Source organism: Uloborus diversus, chromosome 9 (assembly GCF_026930045.1).
Source record: "Uloborus diversus isolate 005 chromosome 9, Udiv.v.3.1, whole genome shotgun sequence".
Taxonomy (NCBI): Eukaryota; Metazoa; Arthropoda; class Arachnida; order Araneae; family Uloboridae; genus Uloborus; species Uloborus diversus.
This window is the reverse complement of record NC_072739.1, coordinates 154726974-154746484: the sequence shown is the minus strand read 5'-3', so window position 1 is coordinate 154746484 and position 19511 is coordinate 154726974. Positions and strand designations below refer to the sequence as shown.

At 34.2% G+C, this 19511-nt stretch overlaps 1 protein-coding gene across 1 annotated transcript in view; it reads left to right on the top strand.

The window, feature by feature from the left end:
• Positions 1–16222: 16222 nt before the first annotated feature.
• LOC129229650 (OCIA domain-containing protein 1-like) overlaps positions 16223–19511 on the top strand; it is a 30789-nt gene continuing 27500 nt past the window's right edge. Inside the window, exons 1-4 of the mRNA XM_054864004.1 lie at positions 16223–16377; positions 16479–16554; positions 16646–16699; positions 16776–16823. Coding sequence (XP_054719979.1) covers positions 16309–16377; positions 16479–16554; positions 16646–16699; positions 16776–16823 — 247 coding nt within the window. The 5' untranslated portion in view covers positions 16223–16308. The remainder of the gene's footprint in view (positions 16378–16478; positions 16555–16645; positions 16700–16775; positions 16824–19511) is intronic.

Sequence of the window (19511 nt, the reverse complement as noted above, 5' to 3'; positions counted from 1 at the left end):
AGATAAAAGCAACTATGTTCGCAATGAGTTGAAAGATCGAAGATTATCTCTATAATCTATTTGGAGATAAGAGAGTAACTTAATATCTCTTCCGTCCAAAGAACTCGATTAAATCAGAACCAGACAACAAGTTATCTATGTTTTTATTTATTGCGATAACAATTGGAAAGTTTATATTTAATGATTAATTTCTATTGTATTGAAATAACTCTCTCTAAGTGTGTAATATTTAAAACTTCCATTCTATTTTAAAATAGAATACAGTAGACCCTCGTTTTACGCGGGGGTTATGTTCCACGGAAATGCCGCGTAAACCGAAACCGCGTAAATTGAGATCTAATAGTAGTGTTAAACTAGGGGTTAGGTTCCGTAGATAAAAAAACTACTTCATTCTAGTGATGACAAATTGTATAATAAGTTTAATGCGTACTTATATCGACTTTTATGTACAACATTCATAAAGAAAACATAAATTAATTTCGTGTCCTGTTTATAAAGAGGAGTTGGCTATGATAGTCTTTTGGCAGTCATTAAGAATTTTTCTCTGTAATTCTTTGCAGAGCATTAACGCATCCATGATCACTTGCGTCATTTCCATGATAGAATCTTCCTTCACTAACAAATCAGAAAGGTCAATTCTATTGTCTAGGAATGGCTCAAAATTTTCAGTGTGAACTTTTTGGTTGTGTGACACCGAAGTCGATGTCCTCGTTGGTTTTGGCTTCTTTTGTCACTCCTAAAAGCTCCTCTTCCAGTGAGTTCTGAACTGTGTGAGTTTAATAACTTTACTTCTGAAAAGAGCTCTGGAATCAATCGCATAAAATGTCTCCAATGGCCCAAGTTCGGTTATTAACCCGCCAAAATGCAGTTGATTACACGTAATCTGCAATCTTTAGGAGTTTGGACTTTGAAAGAGAGGAAAATGTTATCTGTTTGCACTGCCGCACAGTGGAGTATTTGACTGAAAATCCTGGCCAAAAGTCCAAAATTAAAAATTTACCCGATTTTTATGAAAATTTATTCCATGATAGTTGACTAACTGGTGCATCGATCGGCACCTGTTTTGGAAACTTGAGTCACATACAATTGCTCATAGCCTCAGTGAAAGATGAGATTTCTATAAGAATTTTCGCTTTTTTGTTACGTTTCAGCTTAATTATTACGTTTCAATGTAGATTTTTTTGTGGCTTTCTAAATGAATGGAATTGAACCAAACCAATTTTACGGTATAAAGAAATGTCAGGGCTTAGTGCTAATTATAAATCAAAGTAAATATTTTTATTTTCTTTTAGTGAAAAAAATAAAGAAAACTTGGTACGTGAGATTTTTAAAGGCTTTTCGCCTTAATTTATAACTAGAGAAAGCTTTTTAAATGGGTGTCGGGCTTGGTCGGGCTGTTTTGAAAGTTGCATCGTATTTGGCAAAGTCTCTAGTGCTAATTTCAGCAAAAAAATCTTCCGCCTACAACTGCCCTTTTTTAAAATGATTTTTTAAAAAAAAAGTGCATAATCCGATCTTTTTGTGACAAGTCATGATTTTAAACTGAATTTACCTACAAAGATTTAATAAATTTGCAAAAAAGTTATCATAAGTACTACTGAATGAAAAGATCGACATATTTGAGCGCACAAACAACAATAAAATTTCAGACACGAGTTTCATGGCTATGAGAAACCGCTTCATCAATGTGTAAAGATATAAGTTATGGAATGAGAATCATCCAATTAATTTCGAAAACGCTTACCTTTATGCATCGCTAAAGAGATTCACTGCACCCCTAAAACATGTGTTTGCGTTCAGTTATGTTAATTTTCTCATGTACGTTAATGAGTTAATAAATTAAATTATTTTGTGATCTCGCTAAGAAAATTTGCTCTTCCTTAAAATTGAGATAGATTTTAGATAAAATAAATAAATATTTATATTTTTTCAGATCATTGCTGCAAATAATGTGCCGGGGGAGGGGGTCTTTCCCCCTTATACGTAGCAAAAGGGGGGAAATACCCCCCCCCACACACACACTTGCTAGCGTTAGGAGACAATTGTAATTGTCTCCTAACGTTCCTACGCTAGCGAGCTATCCATATTTAAGACATTTTACCTACTCATTGTGAAATTAAAGTTATATAAAATTTTAGTTCCAAATTTGTTTGTACAATTTTTAGCGGGACACATCACACGATGTAAAACTAAGGATCGACCCAAGGTACGAGTACAATATATACAATTCAAAAACAAAGAGCTTTTGAATATCCATTTTCGAGTGTTTTTACAGTTATAATATCCTAGTTCATTTATTTATTTATTTTTTTTTCAATAGAAAAAAGGTTCTTTGTAACCCCGAAACCCTTGTCTTTAATTCTTTTTGTGCATGATTAACTCAGGGTTTTAATAATTGAAACCAAACGAAAAGAATAAAATTGATTTTTTTTTTGGTTTCAAATTAGTGTTTTGTACAGAATACTAGGATTTTTTTAACCGCTTTTTGCTCTTTTCCCCCCTCGAACAGTGCACTTAATTACATATCTTCAAAGGAAAACAGCAATTCGCATCGAACATGTTTACTTATCACTTGTCTAAGCTTTATTGGCAAAGAGCCAACCGTGGCATTCATTTCGGATCGAGTGAAAATTATTGAAAATTTTTATTTCAACTCATTGAAAAAAAATTCATTATAAATCAGTGAAAGAACATAACTTCACCGTTTTCGCTGTAAATGAAGGTAAGGTGTTTATATTATTTCCTTAAAAAGTTTCAGAGCCATAACATTATTAGAATATTGGATGCAAGAATTTTAGTTTACATGGATTGAATAATTGAAAAAAGTCGAAAAAGTGACCTCCCTTTGTAAATTCTTAGAAATTCGGTTAATTACGTTAGATCTTCAAACAAACCATAATCTTGAAGAAAATTATTTTTCCTATCTAGTGATGCATTGGGTTTTTTTCTACGTTTACTAGGATCGTTTTTACGGTCGTAAACATGCAAAAGTCTAAACCGTGGATAAAATATTAAATATTTCATTTTCTAATTCAAATTTTAAAAATCGAGTTTCAAATTGTAACATTAGACATTTCAGACAACTTGTATACCAAGTTTCATGTCTATAAGTGGGATAGCTTCGCCGTACAGCGCACAAACGCACACAAGGATGTCGCCTTCAGAAGGGTGAAAATTTCAAACTAGTTTTGGCCAGGATTTTCAGTCAAATACTCCACTGTGTGCCGCATCCGCGTAAAACCGAAACTCATCCGCGTAAAATAAAATAAAGGTGTCAAATCTTAAACCGCGTATAATCGAAACCGCGTAAAATAAACCTGCGTAAAACGAGAGTCTACTGTATGCACTTTAACACTTAGTGGACGGCTCAAAACTGCCCTGTTTTTCTTGTTTACTGGTATTTTTTAGGAAAATAGAAGAACACAAACAATATGAATGATTTTAAAGCTATGTAGTTTTGTTCGATTTATTATAAAGGAAATTAGGGGAATGTCGCTCACTTAAGGGAAAACGTGTAGATAATCAAATTTACACGCCAAATCAATACTTTGTTAATGAAGTACAAGTACAAAATCTTAAAAATACTTAGCCATCAACTAATTTGCAGAAAGTTTCAGAATTTTTTTTTTTTTTTTTTAGAAAAAAAAAGTTCGTTGCACTTTCTTTTGGGTAAAAATAAAGCGCCTTGGATTTTATTTTTCCCCGTTGCCAACAATAAAAAATAAATAAAGCAATAAATGTGGCAGTGAGAAGCAAAGGGATGTAAGTGGCAAAATTAAAAATTTGGAGATACCAGTACACATGGTAGGTGAACCTCTACTCTGTCTTGGGGCAAGAGATGGTACTAGTAGCTTGGTAGTTGCTGCTATACAGCATGGTTTAGAAAAAAAATTCAATCAAAGATTACCCAGGATGTTATCTTTAAACGCGTTACTTGCTTCTCACTGTCTCAAATGTACTTTAGAACTAAATAAATAAATAATAAAATGTCCTCTTAAATAAATAATTTTCCTCAATTATATGATCGTCTGCACTGCTCTTCCTTTCCCTAGGTTCTTTTACTTTCCGTTGCCAAAAATGTAATAATTAATTAAAACTTTAGAATGACAATGAAAATATATCATCTCAAAAATCATTAAGTCGCAGTAAAAATCAGGGCTACGGAGTCATAGTCTGACTAATTTTGAGAAAAAAGGAGTCGGAGTCGGGGGTCGAAAGCTCTAAAATTCTAGGAATCGGAGTCGGGAGTTGATCATTTTTCCATCGATTCGCAGCCTCGGCCAAAAAATTTGCATTTGCATTCATTTCATTTTCATTCAATCACATTTATCTTTGACTTACATCAATGTTAAGTCTGCGTGCGAGACATGGTATTTCAATTTTTAACTTCCTTCTATTTCTTAAAACAAAAAATTGAGAATAGATTCAGAATCTGCACAATTTTTGCAATTTTTTTTTTTTTTTTTTTTTTTTTTTTTTTGTGTGTTATCGTTCAAAAAGTCTTTATTGTTGAAAAAATCTTCATAAAGAGCTTTTTTCATCATGGTTGTTTGCAAATGCATCTCGTTCGGGATCCATATTTGCCTTAAATTTCTCTGCAGACACTAACGTTTTTTAAAAGTTTTTTTTTTTTTTTAATTGTTCAAAATTGAACGAAAAATTGTTCAAATCAAAAAGTGTATAATGTGGGAATGAGGGTCCTCGCTGAGATCTTTCGAACAAAAAAAGGTTTGTTCGAATCGATCTGTTCTTTCAGAAGTTATTAGGGACGAGGTATAGACAGACCTACAGGTCGACCGAGACACATATTTCCTGATTCCAAAGCCTACTTTCCACTTTTTTTTTTAATTTTTCAGTACTTGTAAAATTATTTAATTTATTTTTGATTTTTTTAAGCAACATTTTAAAGATACACTAAACCTTCGTTCATGCTTCTTTCTTCGACTTTTATGGGAAAATAAGCTGAAAAAAAAAAGTTTCGTCCTAAAAGTTAGTGAAATGAAAATGATTTATTTTCTCACTTGATTTCTTACACATTGTCCCATAAAAACAGATCATCCCACAGAAGTTCCCAAGAAAAATTCATTGGATATAAATAGTCATACAGTCGAATCGCTATTTCAGCTAAAAGATCTTCATACTTTTGAAACATTTTTTTTTCTTCTGAAATTTAAAAATGCTAGAAGCAATGAGAATCTTATAACTGATTTTGTATTTTTTTTTTGAGCAATCACGATTGCTTATTGCTTTCATTTGACTGTTTTAATATCCTATAATTTTATTTTCCCACCGCCACCCTCCGCACCATCACCGTCGACCGGCTCTTCACGATGCTGCTCCTATAGCGAAAACCGTCTCCAGGTTGCATCCATGTCCTACATACACGCGCACACATACACAACTACACACACACGCATACACATACACACACATACACCTACACACACAAACACATACGCACACGTATACATACAGACACCTACACATACACACAAAAAAACATACACACACACATACATTCATGCCTGCACACAGACACACACACATATGCCTACACAAGTACACATACCTCCCTACACACACATTCATACACACAACTACCCACACACTTATGCCAGCACACAGACACAAACACACATGCCTACGCACACATACACATATCCCTACACACAAACACACACGCCTACATACACACACTCGTGATTGCGAAAAACATAATTTGAATTCAAGATGTCAAAATTAAAATTATTATTTTTTTTTTCACAAATACACATGTAAAAACTTATTTTATTAAATCGTTGGGTTCTCAACACATTGCGGTCATTATGAATCCGCCGCAGTTGTAGAGCTTAAACGCGCCACCTTGCGGTGGTTTTAGGAATTAGCCAGTGAGGTATAACTTTTCAATTTTGAGTGGACAAGGCAGACGTCTCATTGGACAATGGACAGGTATAAGTTTTTTACTTCTTTCGGCAGCCATTGGCCATAAACTACAGCGCCTCCTATAGTTCATTTGAATAACGAATCGATAAAAAATACAAAAATATAAGAAAAATAATCATTGAAGATTTAATAATATAACGCACCCCATCCGTTCGCTATTTCAACTGTAAAATGTTGATGTAAAATTCGAAGGAAAAGTAGCTTAGAAATTTAAAAACTGCAAAAACATTTGACGAAATAAGTTTTTAGTGTTAAAAAGAGACAAAACATTTTAAGAATTTTAGAATAAAATGATCACACATACGAAAGCAAACTAATTACCGAGTTCTCTAATACATTATCATAATACAACTGTGTATAATTATGTAAATTGCAAAAATATTTAGTGGAATTAGTTTTTTTATTTACAAAAGAGACAATCTTTCAAGAATTTCAGAATAAAACTATCACACGAAAGTAAAATAATAATATCGAACGTTGCATAGTTATAATACAAGTTTACACAACTGTTAATTGCAAAAATATTTGACGGAATTAGTTTTTAACGTTAAAAAGAGACATAATCTTTTAAGAATTTTAGAAGAAAATTGAAGCATGAAAATAAATAAATTATCGAACATTGAGCGTAATTATAAGAAAGCTCTGCATAATTAAAAATTGCAAAAACATTTGACGGAATTAGTTTTTTAATGTTAAAAAGCGACAAAATCTTGAAAGATTATTGTAATAAAATTATCCAATTAAAGCAAACTTTGATTAACTATAGATTGCAAAAACATTTGGCAGAATTAGTTTCTTGATATTCAAAACAAACTGAAAAAGTCTTTTAAGAAACTTGGAATAAATTATCACACGATAGCAAATTAATTACTGAACGTTTTGCATAATTATAAAACAACTCTGCAAAATTATAAACTGCTAAAACATTTGACGAAATTAGTTTTTTGTGTTAAAAGAAAAAAAACCTTTTAAGATTTTTTGAACAAATTTGTCACACGAAAGCCTATTAATTACCAAACTCTCTGCATATTAGCAATGCTTGATCTAATCACCCTACGTGTTACTAGTATACAAAAAGACTTACCGTTTTGTACACTGCTTATCTATCAACTACAGATACATTTAAGAAGAATAATGAACTGTTTTACCTTGCAAAATAGAAGAATAACGTTGAAAAATTGGTGATGTAATCCAATTGTCACCACGGACTTTTTTTCTTTAACTGATGTTGTCTTAATTGACATTTTTAAAGGAAATAAACGGCTAAAAACATAGTATAAAACTTTAAGACAATAATTTACAATCCATTCACTGATGTTCGTTAAAAAGAGTGTTGGCTGCAAAAGCCATACCGCCAAGAATAGAAACTCAAATAAAGCGCCATGTGTAGCGAAAATTCAACACAGTTCTTAAGAAACCGCTGAATTATCTCTTGTTTACCAATTGCATTTTCTTTTTTTCATTGCCTTTGAAGTATTCGGTAAATCTGTAACTTATATAAACATGTGAATTGTTTACACGAGCAATTATCGTATTTCTCTATTTACACTCTTCTGCATTGATTATCAAAAGCAAAGTAATATTTTAAGTAGGGGTAAAAGGTAATATTATGTAATGTGAAAGATGTAATTTGGTGATTTAAAGCAAATTACTTGAATATATGAATGTTTACCTGGAAACAATTATCATTTTTACTTCCTTTTACAAAAAAGGAAGTATTGTATTCGCGAAAAAAATTTCACTCAAAAATCGACCTTAATTTCCATTTTGCTCACCCCCGAATGAATGTTGAGTTTTTTTTTTTTTTTTTTTTTTACCCGACCACTCGTGGATATATGCCTAAGAACCTACAGACACCCGAAATATCCATTTTGACAACCCCCGAGTTAATTACAACGAATTTTCTCGTGACGTCCGTATGTACGTATGTATGTGCGTATGTGTGTATGTATCTCGCATAACTCAAAAACGGTATGTTCTAGAAAGTTGAAATTTGGTACGTAGACTCCTAGTGGGGCCTAGTTGTGCACCTCTCTTTTGGTTGCATTCGGATGTTTCTAAAGGGGTCTTTTGCCCCTTTTTGGGGGGGAAATCATTTTTAATTTCGATGTAAACTCAAGTGGTTTTATAATTTAGCGCACACTTGGCGATATATCGCCAGTATTTTCGTCGCCAACTTGGCGACAAATTTTTCGATTTTTTTTTCTTAAATCTAGTTTCAATTTGGCCACTGTTTGTGATATTTAGATAGTAAACTGTTGAATCACATTAAAAATGCCAATAATGGGGAAATGGCATTAAATTGGAGTAAAAGGAAATCATGTGATGGACACATCAGCTCGTTTACTATTGAAGCACTCTTCTGTATTGATCATCAAAAGTGAAGTAACTTTTTAAGCAGTGGTGAATGGCAGTATTACCTATATGTAACATAAAAGATGTAATTGTGAGGGAAAGTCTGTGACTTAAATATATGAATGTTTATAGAGAAAACTAAGGAGACTTTACCACATTTTTGGTTTTTACCTTTTTTTTTCTTTTGTAGAATAGTTTGAACAAAATAAAAGTATATATGTAAATAATTTGTTGTTTTGCACACTATTATGGCTAAAAACAATAGCATAATTCGAAGTAGAAATGGTACAAAAAGATTATATTCCTCAAGTCAGCATTTAGATCAAGTGTCCCTAGACCTAGGGAGAATTGCTTTGTTTGATTTTGTGTTGGACGGCATGTGTGACGTCATTAATCCAAGATGGCGGCTGCACTAGATATTGATGAAAATTTTCGGTTTTCACTCGTTTTTGAGGCACATTATGAAATTTTTTCAACTTATCTAAAATACTAGAAAATCGCCCGTCAAGGTACGACTGATGAAAATTGCTTCAACATTTGAACGAAGCCATTGCCTGTTTGGCTTGAAACTGTAGCTTAAGGTTACAATTTCAAGTATTTTGATACTTGAAATTGTAACCTTAACCCCAATGGATTAACCCTAAACTCCAGTAGTATCGTTAATTTTCAATCATTTTTCTGATTATTCAGTAAAATGAATGCAGTCCTCGACTGGAAATGACTGAGCTGGCGGTGTATTTCATGTTTTTCTACTTTTTTGATTCTTCATTCCCCTAAAATGACTGTCTTACCAGTCAAGCAGTTAAATTATCGGATCAGTCTTGTCACAATAGAGATTTTTCCTGCATGTTAAACATTACAAAAATATATTATCAAATTATCATGCCGTGGCACGAGTTTCATTGTTGGAACTCGCGGGTTACTGGATCATTGGCTATTATTTATAGAAGGATTTAATATTTTAGTACTATTATATTTCAAATTTTAAAACAAATTGTCAATTTAAAATAAGTTATTCATTTAGTTATTTTTGATTTTCGACATAGATTTTATGAACTTTTTTAGTAACCAATCGCAGTTAAACAATATTTTGGAAATCTTGTACGATAAAATCAAATTTATTGTTCCAAAAAACCTGTAAAATTATTTGCATACACGTGTTTCCGGGTTATAAGAAGCATTTTTTCCCATGTAGAACAAAATTTACAACTACCGTTACTTAATATCAGAAATAATGATAGTTTTATTATTTACATTTTATGTACTCTAAGTATAGTAATTAATATCATTGCTCTAAATTAATATCAAACTCTGATTTTAATTCAAAAATATAGATTTAAAGGTAAAAACAGCTCTTACTTTTAAGTTCTTCATCTGAACTGCAATCAATATTGCTTCCTTGGCTATGATTTTCACTTAAGTCCTCATCACCTCCACACACATAGAACGTTCAGTGCATGAAATATTTTAAGATTTGCATTTACATGAAACAATGCATTTTCCGGTTACACAGCTGCATCGATACCTGATAATGCGCGCTTAAAATGTAAGTGAACAAATATGCTTTTGCAGGAGGCAAAATTTTATTTTGAGTCTCTTGCTTGGAAAACATTAAACAACCAAGTTCTCCAATATCAGAAATATTTGTTAGCGGCACATACACAAAGCAAATAAATCCTCCAATAACAATTTTGTCATTTGTCCTGAATACTTCAGTTGATCCAGGCTGACTCGGAGCATCAAGAGTATCTTTGCCAGCTATTGTCCGTTTTTCACTAGTTGAGACTTGGCCACGCCCCCAACACGTGGTATCCGAAGATTCTATATGCGTCTTTTGGGGATGAGGCTTCAGACCAACACTGAGAAAGGTTGCAATTGGCCATCGTTATCGCGCTGTAAGAAGACGAGTGTTCTATAATTTTCTAAGAAATTACCTCCCACCTTCTTTCCCGAAAAAAAGGTGTGCTACTAAGACAATTGTTCGACTTAAAAGTATTTTAAGATTTGCAGTGTATTTCTATACGTTTTGGGTTAATTTATCATTGATTTTGCGAAGGAAATCCTAAACTTTCTGTCTTTCACGCTAAGTAAACATTTTCTGAAAACACGGTGAACAGTTGCAGGTGAAATTGGAAGGAAAATTTTTCCTTCTATTCTGCTGAAACTTTCACAGCTCTCAAACGTGGGTTTTTCATAGGTATTCTAATTATAAATCTCTAATCGCATATTGTTAACTTTGCTGGTCAACCATTTCTCACCTTATTTTCGATCCGATTTTCTTCTTTAAAGCGTTTATTAAATATTACACAGTGCTTAGGGATAAATGAACTACTTTTGCAATATTTCGAACTGTTTTACTTCGAATATAATGAAGAATTAATGCGTTTTCGAATTGTGTTTGTTGTTACTTTGCGAATACGAGTCATTTTTAAAATAATACGTAGATTTGTAAAGTGAACAAGCAAAAATTAATGCCAAAAGATTTTTTAACTATCACCGCATTGAAAAAATAACAAAAAAAAAAAAAGAAAGAAAGAAAACGACAGACGATAACTTTAATTTCGAATTTTTCTGAAAATATTTCTCTGTCACCTCATTTTTGGCCCATTTCAAACAGTCAATATTTTGTAAAAAAAATGTTGAATTGATGTAAACATGTAGAGACAGTATGAAAAAGTATTGAACTACTATTTCGATTCCTAGGCACTTCATTTTTAACCATACACATTTAAAGCCTACGAACAATTTTGGAAGCCTCAGTAGGTAAGTTGCACTCTGTGTGACACATTTCAATACTTTAGTACTATTTTTTTTTCCCCAATATGGCTTTTATTCTTCAGAAATGAAAAAAGGAACAAAACAAAAATTAAAGCTTTTCACATGCCAATATGGTTATCTACAGAATAATTGAATAAGTGCCTGAAACAACGTTTTATGTTACTGTTTTAACCTATTTATTTTTGTAAATACGAAAAAATATACATGCTTTTTTTATTCAAGTTTTTTCGATAACTCTAAAAGTAATTTAGTTCTTCCAGTACCTTTACGGAACAGCGTTACGTGTGGGAATCATAAAATAGGCAAAAGTTTGTTGCCCGCATTCTAATACATATCCGAACAAGGACGGACACAAGGGAGGGGCGATGGGGCGACCGCCCCTTCCTTGAGTCGAGATGCAGAACTCTTCCACGGCATGTCTTTGATACTGAAGTTGAAAATTGTTTTAGCCTATCTTCAATAGCTTGACGAAGCTCTTGCTGTCTGGAAAATGAAAGTGTAGCACATATCTTATTCTTAACACATTACTGATAGAGATCTGAACTTTGTATAGGAAGTATTTCAAAGTTCCAAAAACTCAATTTTAGAAGATTTTAGATGATATTAAATAGGGTTATAGGGTTCAAGGGCTCTTCACAGAAAAGTTTGGAAAATTGAAGTCCCCCCCCCCAAAAAAAAGAGGAACTTTAATGGGACACCTTTGATGGCGTTAAGGTAAGGGATGGGGTTTGGTACACTCCTCCGCAATTTTGTAGAAAAGGAAGTCCCTCCCCTTCCCAAAATAACTGAAATGAGACGATCTTTCATGGTGTTTGGAAAGGGGGGGGGGGCGGAGGTTTGCGAATTTATAAAAGGGTAAGGGTGTGAAATCAATCGCCCCCTCCTTGAATAGTTTCTGGATCCGTCCTTGGCTCTGAATGTAAAATGCGTTATTTTTATCAAGAAACGTTGCGATAGTCAATCTGTTCAGTTGTTCAACATATCCCACACTGGCAAGGAAACTGACTCAACCACAAGAAAAGAAAAAAAAAACAGCAATGGAGAAAATTAAGGTTTGACGCAATAGTAATTTTAAGTGATTTAGTCTCAAACATTACAATATGCGCAGTCAACTTATTATGTGATGTTTATTAATTAGTTTTTGAAGTATAGATACATAATGCATACTTTAAGCTCGAAAAATATTCTTCCAAATTATGAAATTTTAATGATGTGTCATTATTGATGAAATCGTTTCTACGCCCCCCCCCCCGCACCATTTAGGTGAGCTAACTTTGCGGTTTTTGTGTCGAGAAAAAGCACTAAATTTAGATTTTAAATCAATAGCCGGTACGGTTTTCCCAGATTTTGAATTGTGTCACTTTCCTTGCCGGAGTGCGATATGATTCTTTATTAAAAACATACATGATCATAAACAAATTGTGACTAGAGCTATCCAGGAAGGAGGGGGGGGGAGCCGGTCTTTTCCCTTAAAACAATTGTTACTGCGATTTTGGTGACTTAGAGCAAACCTAAGGAGTCGTTCACAAATGATGTCATGCTTGAAAGGGGTAGGGAGAAAGGGTTCGGGGTTCATGAACTTCGGACAGTTAGTCTCAAGGGGGAAGGAGGGGATTATAAGAAATATGACTTCACATATTTTGGTCCAAATAAAAGCGTTCGTTATAGCAATATGTTCATCGAACATTGCGTGAGATGTGACGAGGGGAGAGGCTAAGGTGAAGTGTAACGTCCTTTATGGACAATCCGTGTTTACGTTAGGCTACTGTGTACTGAAGTGTTATAACTAACTTCGTTTCTGCCTCCCCCCCCCAGAAACGAAGTTGGTTACCTCCCCCTCCCCCCGCCTTGAAAATACTCGCCCTGGGGGTAGTCGTCATCTCTTAAGCCGGACCCAACCGATGAACCTATAATTTTAAAACAGTATTCAAACCAAAGACACTTTTTATAACGCATCGCAAATTATTACATATTTCTAAACATTAATATTCATGCAATACTTAGAGAAATAGCCTTGATTTTAATAGTCAATTGCTTTAAATATTTCAGATTGATTTTTTATTGTTTTCTCATTTACTTTTATTTCTCACATGTAAATCCTTTCTGGAACAATTGCCCAGTCCCCGCCTTTGGTTCAATCAAGTTTTTTTTTTGGGGGGGGGGAGAGGGGGGGCAACTTTTGTTCGAATAATGTTTTCATCATTTTTCAAAAATAACTGCTACTGTAGATCTACTGACTGTATATCCGCTCTATATGATCTGAAATTTTGTACAATCCATACAGATGCATCAAAAAGACCCAACCCGTAAGAGCTACTGAGTCACCCCCCCCCCTCAAGAAAAGGGAGAGGGAGATGGAGAGAGATATTAAGTCTTCAAAACGAACGCAACCCTTAAGCATTTCAATGCCACAGTCTGTGTGGCAATGAAGTTTTCCTGTTCCCCCCCCCCTTTTTTTCCATCAGCGCACTTGCAATTTCGAATATAGGACGTTAGTGTTAAAAGGATATCGTTCAAAATTCAGAAAGCCTATCCTTAATAGAAATGTTTCATTCGGAAAACAAAATACCTTACTTTTTTTTGTAAATACAATATTTTTGTTCTGAAATTTTCAGTTTAAAAAGTATAGATTCCCCGTAGACGACAATTACGCGAAGCTAGAAACGAAAGGAAAGAACACAAAGACATTTTTACAAATTTAAATGCCCGCCAAATTTAGGGTTGTCTCAATTGAAAGCGGTAGCGATCCCCCCCGCGCTAAACTTAGCTTTGCTTTCGGGAAGGCGTTCCGAAGTCTCTTCTCCTCATGAACGCACAATATCTTATAAATTTTTCAAAAAGTTTTCCCAAGTTAATTTGTTATATCACTTCCTGATACAGTATAGAATCCTAATATTCCTCTTGTTTTATCTAGTCCTAATGCGGTCATAATGCTGGTCAGATCTACAGGGGCATGCAATACTAACATGCAATACTTCTTTTTTCAAACACGGAATGATCGATTTGCAAAATCCCGGTCACTTGGCCACACTTAGCGATATATTTATATTTTCCGCATCGAATGCCACCCGAAAAGAATCTTAGCTTTTTTTTCTTTTTTTTTTTTTTTTTTTGCGGCCCCATTTATAGTTTTTTAATAGCTGAAAAGTACCGGATGTTTTAGATTTCAGGTATACTGATGTTGCTAGTTATGTTTTAGTTATTTTATTTTTCTTTTAAATTTCAAAGAACCCTGCCGCAGTTTGAAACAGATTAATGTAGTACTTCTGCAAAAAAAATTGATTCATGCCTACTCCACTAAACAGATTTTACTAAAAATAATGGAGTAATTATTAAAGTTCTCGCACGTGTTTACACAGTACTTTTTTTTTCCTAATAAGGGACGACCGGTATGTAATCTTTCCCGCGGCCCCACTTGGCGATTAATATTCCGCATTTTTCGCAACGATTCTTAGCTGTTTTTCGCGACCCCATTGATTGTTTGTTTTTTTCTTTGGTGACTAGGGCCGCGATAGATGATAAGTACCCGATGTTTTAGATTTCAGGTTTACTGATACTGCTAGATAAAATTTTAATTATATTTCGTTTTTCTTCCAAATTTCATTTAAGAACCCTCCGCATTTTTTTCCCGTTTGCGGTTTTATTCCTTACAATAGAAATTAATAATAACGTAAAATCGGCGGCCCCTTTCTCCAAAAAAAGTAGAGGGGTGTGACCCCCCCTCACACCCCCCCTTGCCGACGACCCTGGGCGAGCGCAGAGCTTCAGTATTGGGGGTAATAAGTTATCCAGGATTGTACAATCAACCCTTCCAGCTCCCCACGCTTGTAATCGGGGGAAAGTATAAGGGTCGTGTGAAAACTAAATTTGCGTATCGGAACACGGGGCGAAAGTCCCAAATCAGTGAAGTATAAAACCTCCACATTTTCAGATCAAGATAGCATAAAATAAAGGCATAAAATAAGGGATAAAAATAAGAGTAGGTGTGTCAAGCACAGAATCTTCTTCAAGATGCGTGGTGAGTAGTCTCCATCTTCCATTTTACCTCCACTCCCCTTAAAGTTCCAATGTTCAAAATGTTTTGATTATGCCATGTGCCCCCATTTATGTCATGTGTCCTTGCCCCTTGTTGAATAAAATGATATTCTAAATTGTTAAATGTATCCGCCTCTTAATTCAAAATCACAACGCAATGTCCAATCGCTGTAGGCACAGGGCACTGCTCTGACACTACAAAAGTTTGGTGCCATACAACAGCAATATTAATAGTAATAACTGTAGTGCTGATTTTGAATGAAGGCTTCTCTGAATCAAGCATCAAGTTTCTTCAGTGTCATTGCTCTATAGTGGGGGTAAAAAGGTTCATAAGTTAGAACATTGAGAAAATGTCATGTCAATGTACAGTTTCAAAGACTGCATGCGTTATGACTAAAAACAATCTTTTAACTATTTTATTTGTGTTATAAAAGCAAAAACATTACTATGCAATGTATTTTGATGGTTATTTTGTTATACCAAAGACTTAAACATTCTTACGTTTCAAAACCAAGCCTTCATGCATAAGTTATTTTACTGTAGTTATTCCTTTAACCCGCAAGGAACCATTAGAGATCCTAAATACGAGTGCTATAGGATATATAGGATCTCTAGGAATCCTAGGAGGTCAGCGCTAAATGACGGAAGTGGCAGAAATAAGCAAACTTGTATAATAAAACTAACATACAATTGATGACAAAAATGCAAAAAATTAAAAAATAAATATTTGCAGTTACTGCCATTTATCTGCCCACGGCAGAATTCATAAATAAACTTCATAAAGCAAACTGCAAGGTATCGGCATATTAAGTAGCGTGAATGCACGACTCTGCACTGATGTATAGAAATGTTTAAATTCATTTTATGTGAATGTGATTCAAAACTCTGAATGTGCAACCCTGTTTGCATTAATAAGGCTGCGAAATAATGATAGCTGTATTTTTAATTTCTTTTTTTCTTCGGATTAAAATAGGTAAACGAAGGAAGGAAAAATGGACAAAAATTAAACTTCCAAATACTATATGCTCCATACTAGAAAACTGCAACCGTTAGTAAACTAATTAAATTTGACAGTTTCTTCGTGTTTGGCATCAACTTCTTGTTGATATTTTGAAGGGGAAGGGTAGCAAAAAATGATAGAAATCGGCTCTTTTTAAAATCTTACAAAAAATTATTTTGGTTTTTACGTCGTAAACAATGGAAACTGGTTCACCCGTCCCATATAATGGAACATCAGAATCCCGTTTTCAACACGAAGAAAACCAAGTAAAACCACAACTGTTTAGTTCTGAAATATTTTATACGAAAAAAAATTAGTGTAACAAAATTTTTTTTTTTGTTTTGTTTACATTTACTTTTTATTTCAGAAAAAGCAACTGCAACTAACACCAGAAGAAGTACGAGTATTACAAGAATGTAACAAGGAGAGTTTTTATTACAGGTGTAAGTAAAAATTTTATTTATGTAACATTTCAAATTCATAATGCTTTCTTAATTTAATATCCTGTTTTTTTTTTGTTTTTTTTTTTTTCAGGCTTGCCATTTGCTATGGTAGGTATGGCTGGAACTTTCTTTGCCGTGAGAAATGGTAAGGATTTTCTAATTTTTTAAAATTGTTATTAGGAAAACATTTTATGTGAATGATTGATGTTTGTTTCTCACAGGCTATTTGAGTTCACATCCAAAGTGGGGACCAAGCTTGAAAATGACAGGTAAAAAAAATTTTCCTCTTTCCCCCCTTAAATATTCTTTTCTATCCTCTTGAGAAAAAAAAATAATAACATAAATAAAAACGAAATATGTTTGAGGAACTTATTTTAGAGTATAATGCTTTTAGTCATGAATCAAATCATTATGAAAAACAATACAACAATAAGATGCATGGGCGCCCATATGGGGTGTGAATGGGACTCAAGCCCCCTCCCCATTAGAAATTAGAACTTTCTTGCTTTTAGTACTTTTTTCTTCGCAAAAATGTAAAAACATTTCTTCTCCAGCCATTAATCAATAAGTTATTAAAAATGTAAAATTTTAATACCCCTAATCTGTACTGATATCAGTTTCCATGAGGAAAATATTCTGGTAAACCATGGAGAAAATATCTGAGCCCCCCCCCCCCTTAAAATTTTGGATATGGGCACCCATGATAAGGTGTGAAATAGCAAACCATGTTGTTTTATGGTTTTATATTGATCATAATTAAAGGTATTTAATTTACTAAGGACTTTATCTGTGCCATGAACTCTCAGTTAATCCTACTCATTTTCATTCAAGAGATCAGTTCCTGAAATTTTTAGTTTTCAGTCTTGAGATTTTTGTATCTTGTTTTATTTTCTTAATGTTTCCCAGAGCCAGGGCCGTCAGCAAGGGGGTGTGTGTGTGGGGAGGGGGGGTGACACCCCTCCACTTTTTTGGAGAAAGGGGCCGCCGATTTTAGGTTCTTTTTAATTTCTAATGCAAGAAATAAAAGCCCAAAATGGAAAAAAATGCGGAACAAACATTACGAGCAATATCAGCAAACCTGAAATCTAAAACATCCTGCACTTTTCAGCTATCGGGGCCCTAATAGCCAAAAAAAAAAAAAAACAATAAATGGGGCCGCGAAAAACAGCTAAGAATCGTTGCAGAAAATACAGATATTAATCGCCGAATGGGGCCGCATAAACAATTACATATTGGTCGTCCCTTGTTAGAAAAAAAAGTACTGTGTAAACACATGCGAGAACTTTAAAAGTTACGCCAACATTTTCAGTAAAATCTGTTAAGTGGAGAAAGCATGAATCAATTCTATATGCAGAAGTATTACATTAATCTGTTTCAAATTGCGGCAGGGTTCTTTGAAATTTAGAAAGAAAATAAAATAACTGAAACATAACTAGCAATATCACTAAACCTGAAATCTAAAACATCCGGTACTTTTCAGCTATCAAGAAATTATAAATGGGGCCGTGAAAGACAGCTGAGATTCTTTTCGGGCGGCATTCGATGCTGAAAATACGAATATTAATCGCTGAGTGGGGCCGCGCGAACGGAATATTACAAATCGGTCATCCCGTGTTTGAAAAAAGAGGACTGCATAAATATGTGCAACATTTTCAGATTTTCAGTAAAATCTGAAAATATTGGGGAAAAGAAGTGGAGAAGACATGACACATGAATCAATTCTGTATGCAGAAATATTACATTAATCTGATTCAAATTGCACCGAAGTAGGGACAGTATTTTGTATTAAGTAAAAAAAAGAAAAAAAAACAGAAGATTTGAAATAAACGAGGGTCACTGCCACATTTGTTTCATGTAGTAAATTTCAAAGAATGAAGAAAAGAAATGTTTATAATATTAAAATAAAAAGAAAGCGGTATTGCCCTCGTGGTAGAGGGTAGAGCCTTCCCCCCTCCCCCGCCTTAGAGCTACAAAGAGTAAATGCTCTTACATGTAGGTAAATATTGTGCACACTGCCTCAGTGGTGCAGAAAAAAACTTTCCTTTGGGAGAAAAGGGAAAGGGGGGGGTGTGTGATATAAAATGTTTCGAAATTATAGGTCGGATAATGCAATCTAGGCACTTGTAGAGTGTTGATACAAGTCATTTTGTTGCTATATGTTGGGAGGGGGGGTTAACTCCCTATTATACCCCTTGGCTATGAGAGTTAGCCAAAAGCCAAAGGCACTTTTTCTTAACAGTCAAATGACGGAGACTTTTCCCTATTTTTTTTTTTTTTTTTTGGAAAACAGAAACAAGCGATACAACTGGATACAACTGTCGTTGTATAGATTGTTTCGCTGAAAAAAGACGCTAATTTTGTGTCAAAAACCGAAGGGAATAATTGCTTTATAGCCCGCGGATCTGTAGTTCCTCGTCACGTCCGGTTGTCATTTGATAGTACATCGGATGGCTCAACAGTGTTTGTAGCCCTGTGTGGCACGGGCACTTTGTTCTCATCACGTGTTAAAGCAGAATTCTGTCTGGTACATGAGGGGTTTTTGTTCTGTGTGTGACCTTGGGAGCCCGAAGAGAGCAATGCAGAAAAAGAGAGGGAGTTGCTGATACGTTTCCGAGAAAACGTCTGATTCTATTTTCTTACTCGTCCGCTGTCAGTTTAGTGTTGACAGAATTTTTTCCTATTATCAATTAGAATTCATGCTCAAAGCCAAAGACTACTGGAGGAGCTGCAGCTGCATAGAAAAGCTGCTTTATTCAGCAACATTAAGTAGTTATAAGGTTTTTGAACGAACTCTGATGCAGTCCATAATGTACAGTTGAAAGCGTTCGGCGCTCCGCTTTTTCCATTTCTTGTTTTTAACTTTTATTATTTATATTTGCTCCTCATAAAAGCACTCCCTCGGCTCCTCCCAACCTTCGCATGTAACTGTACTTTTTACTTACTTTTTCTTTATTTTT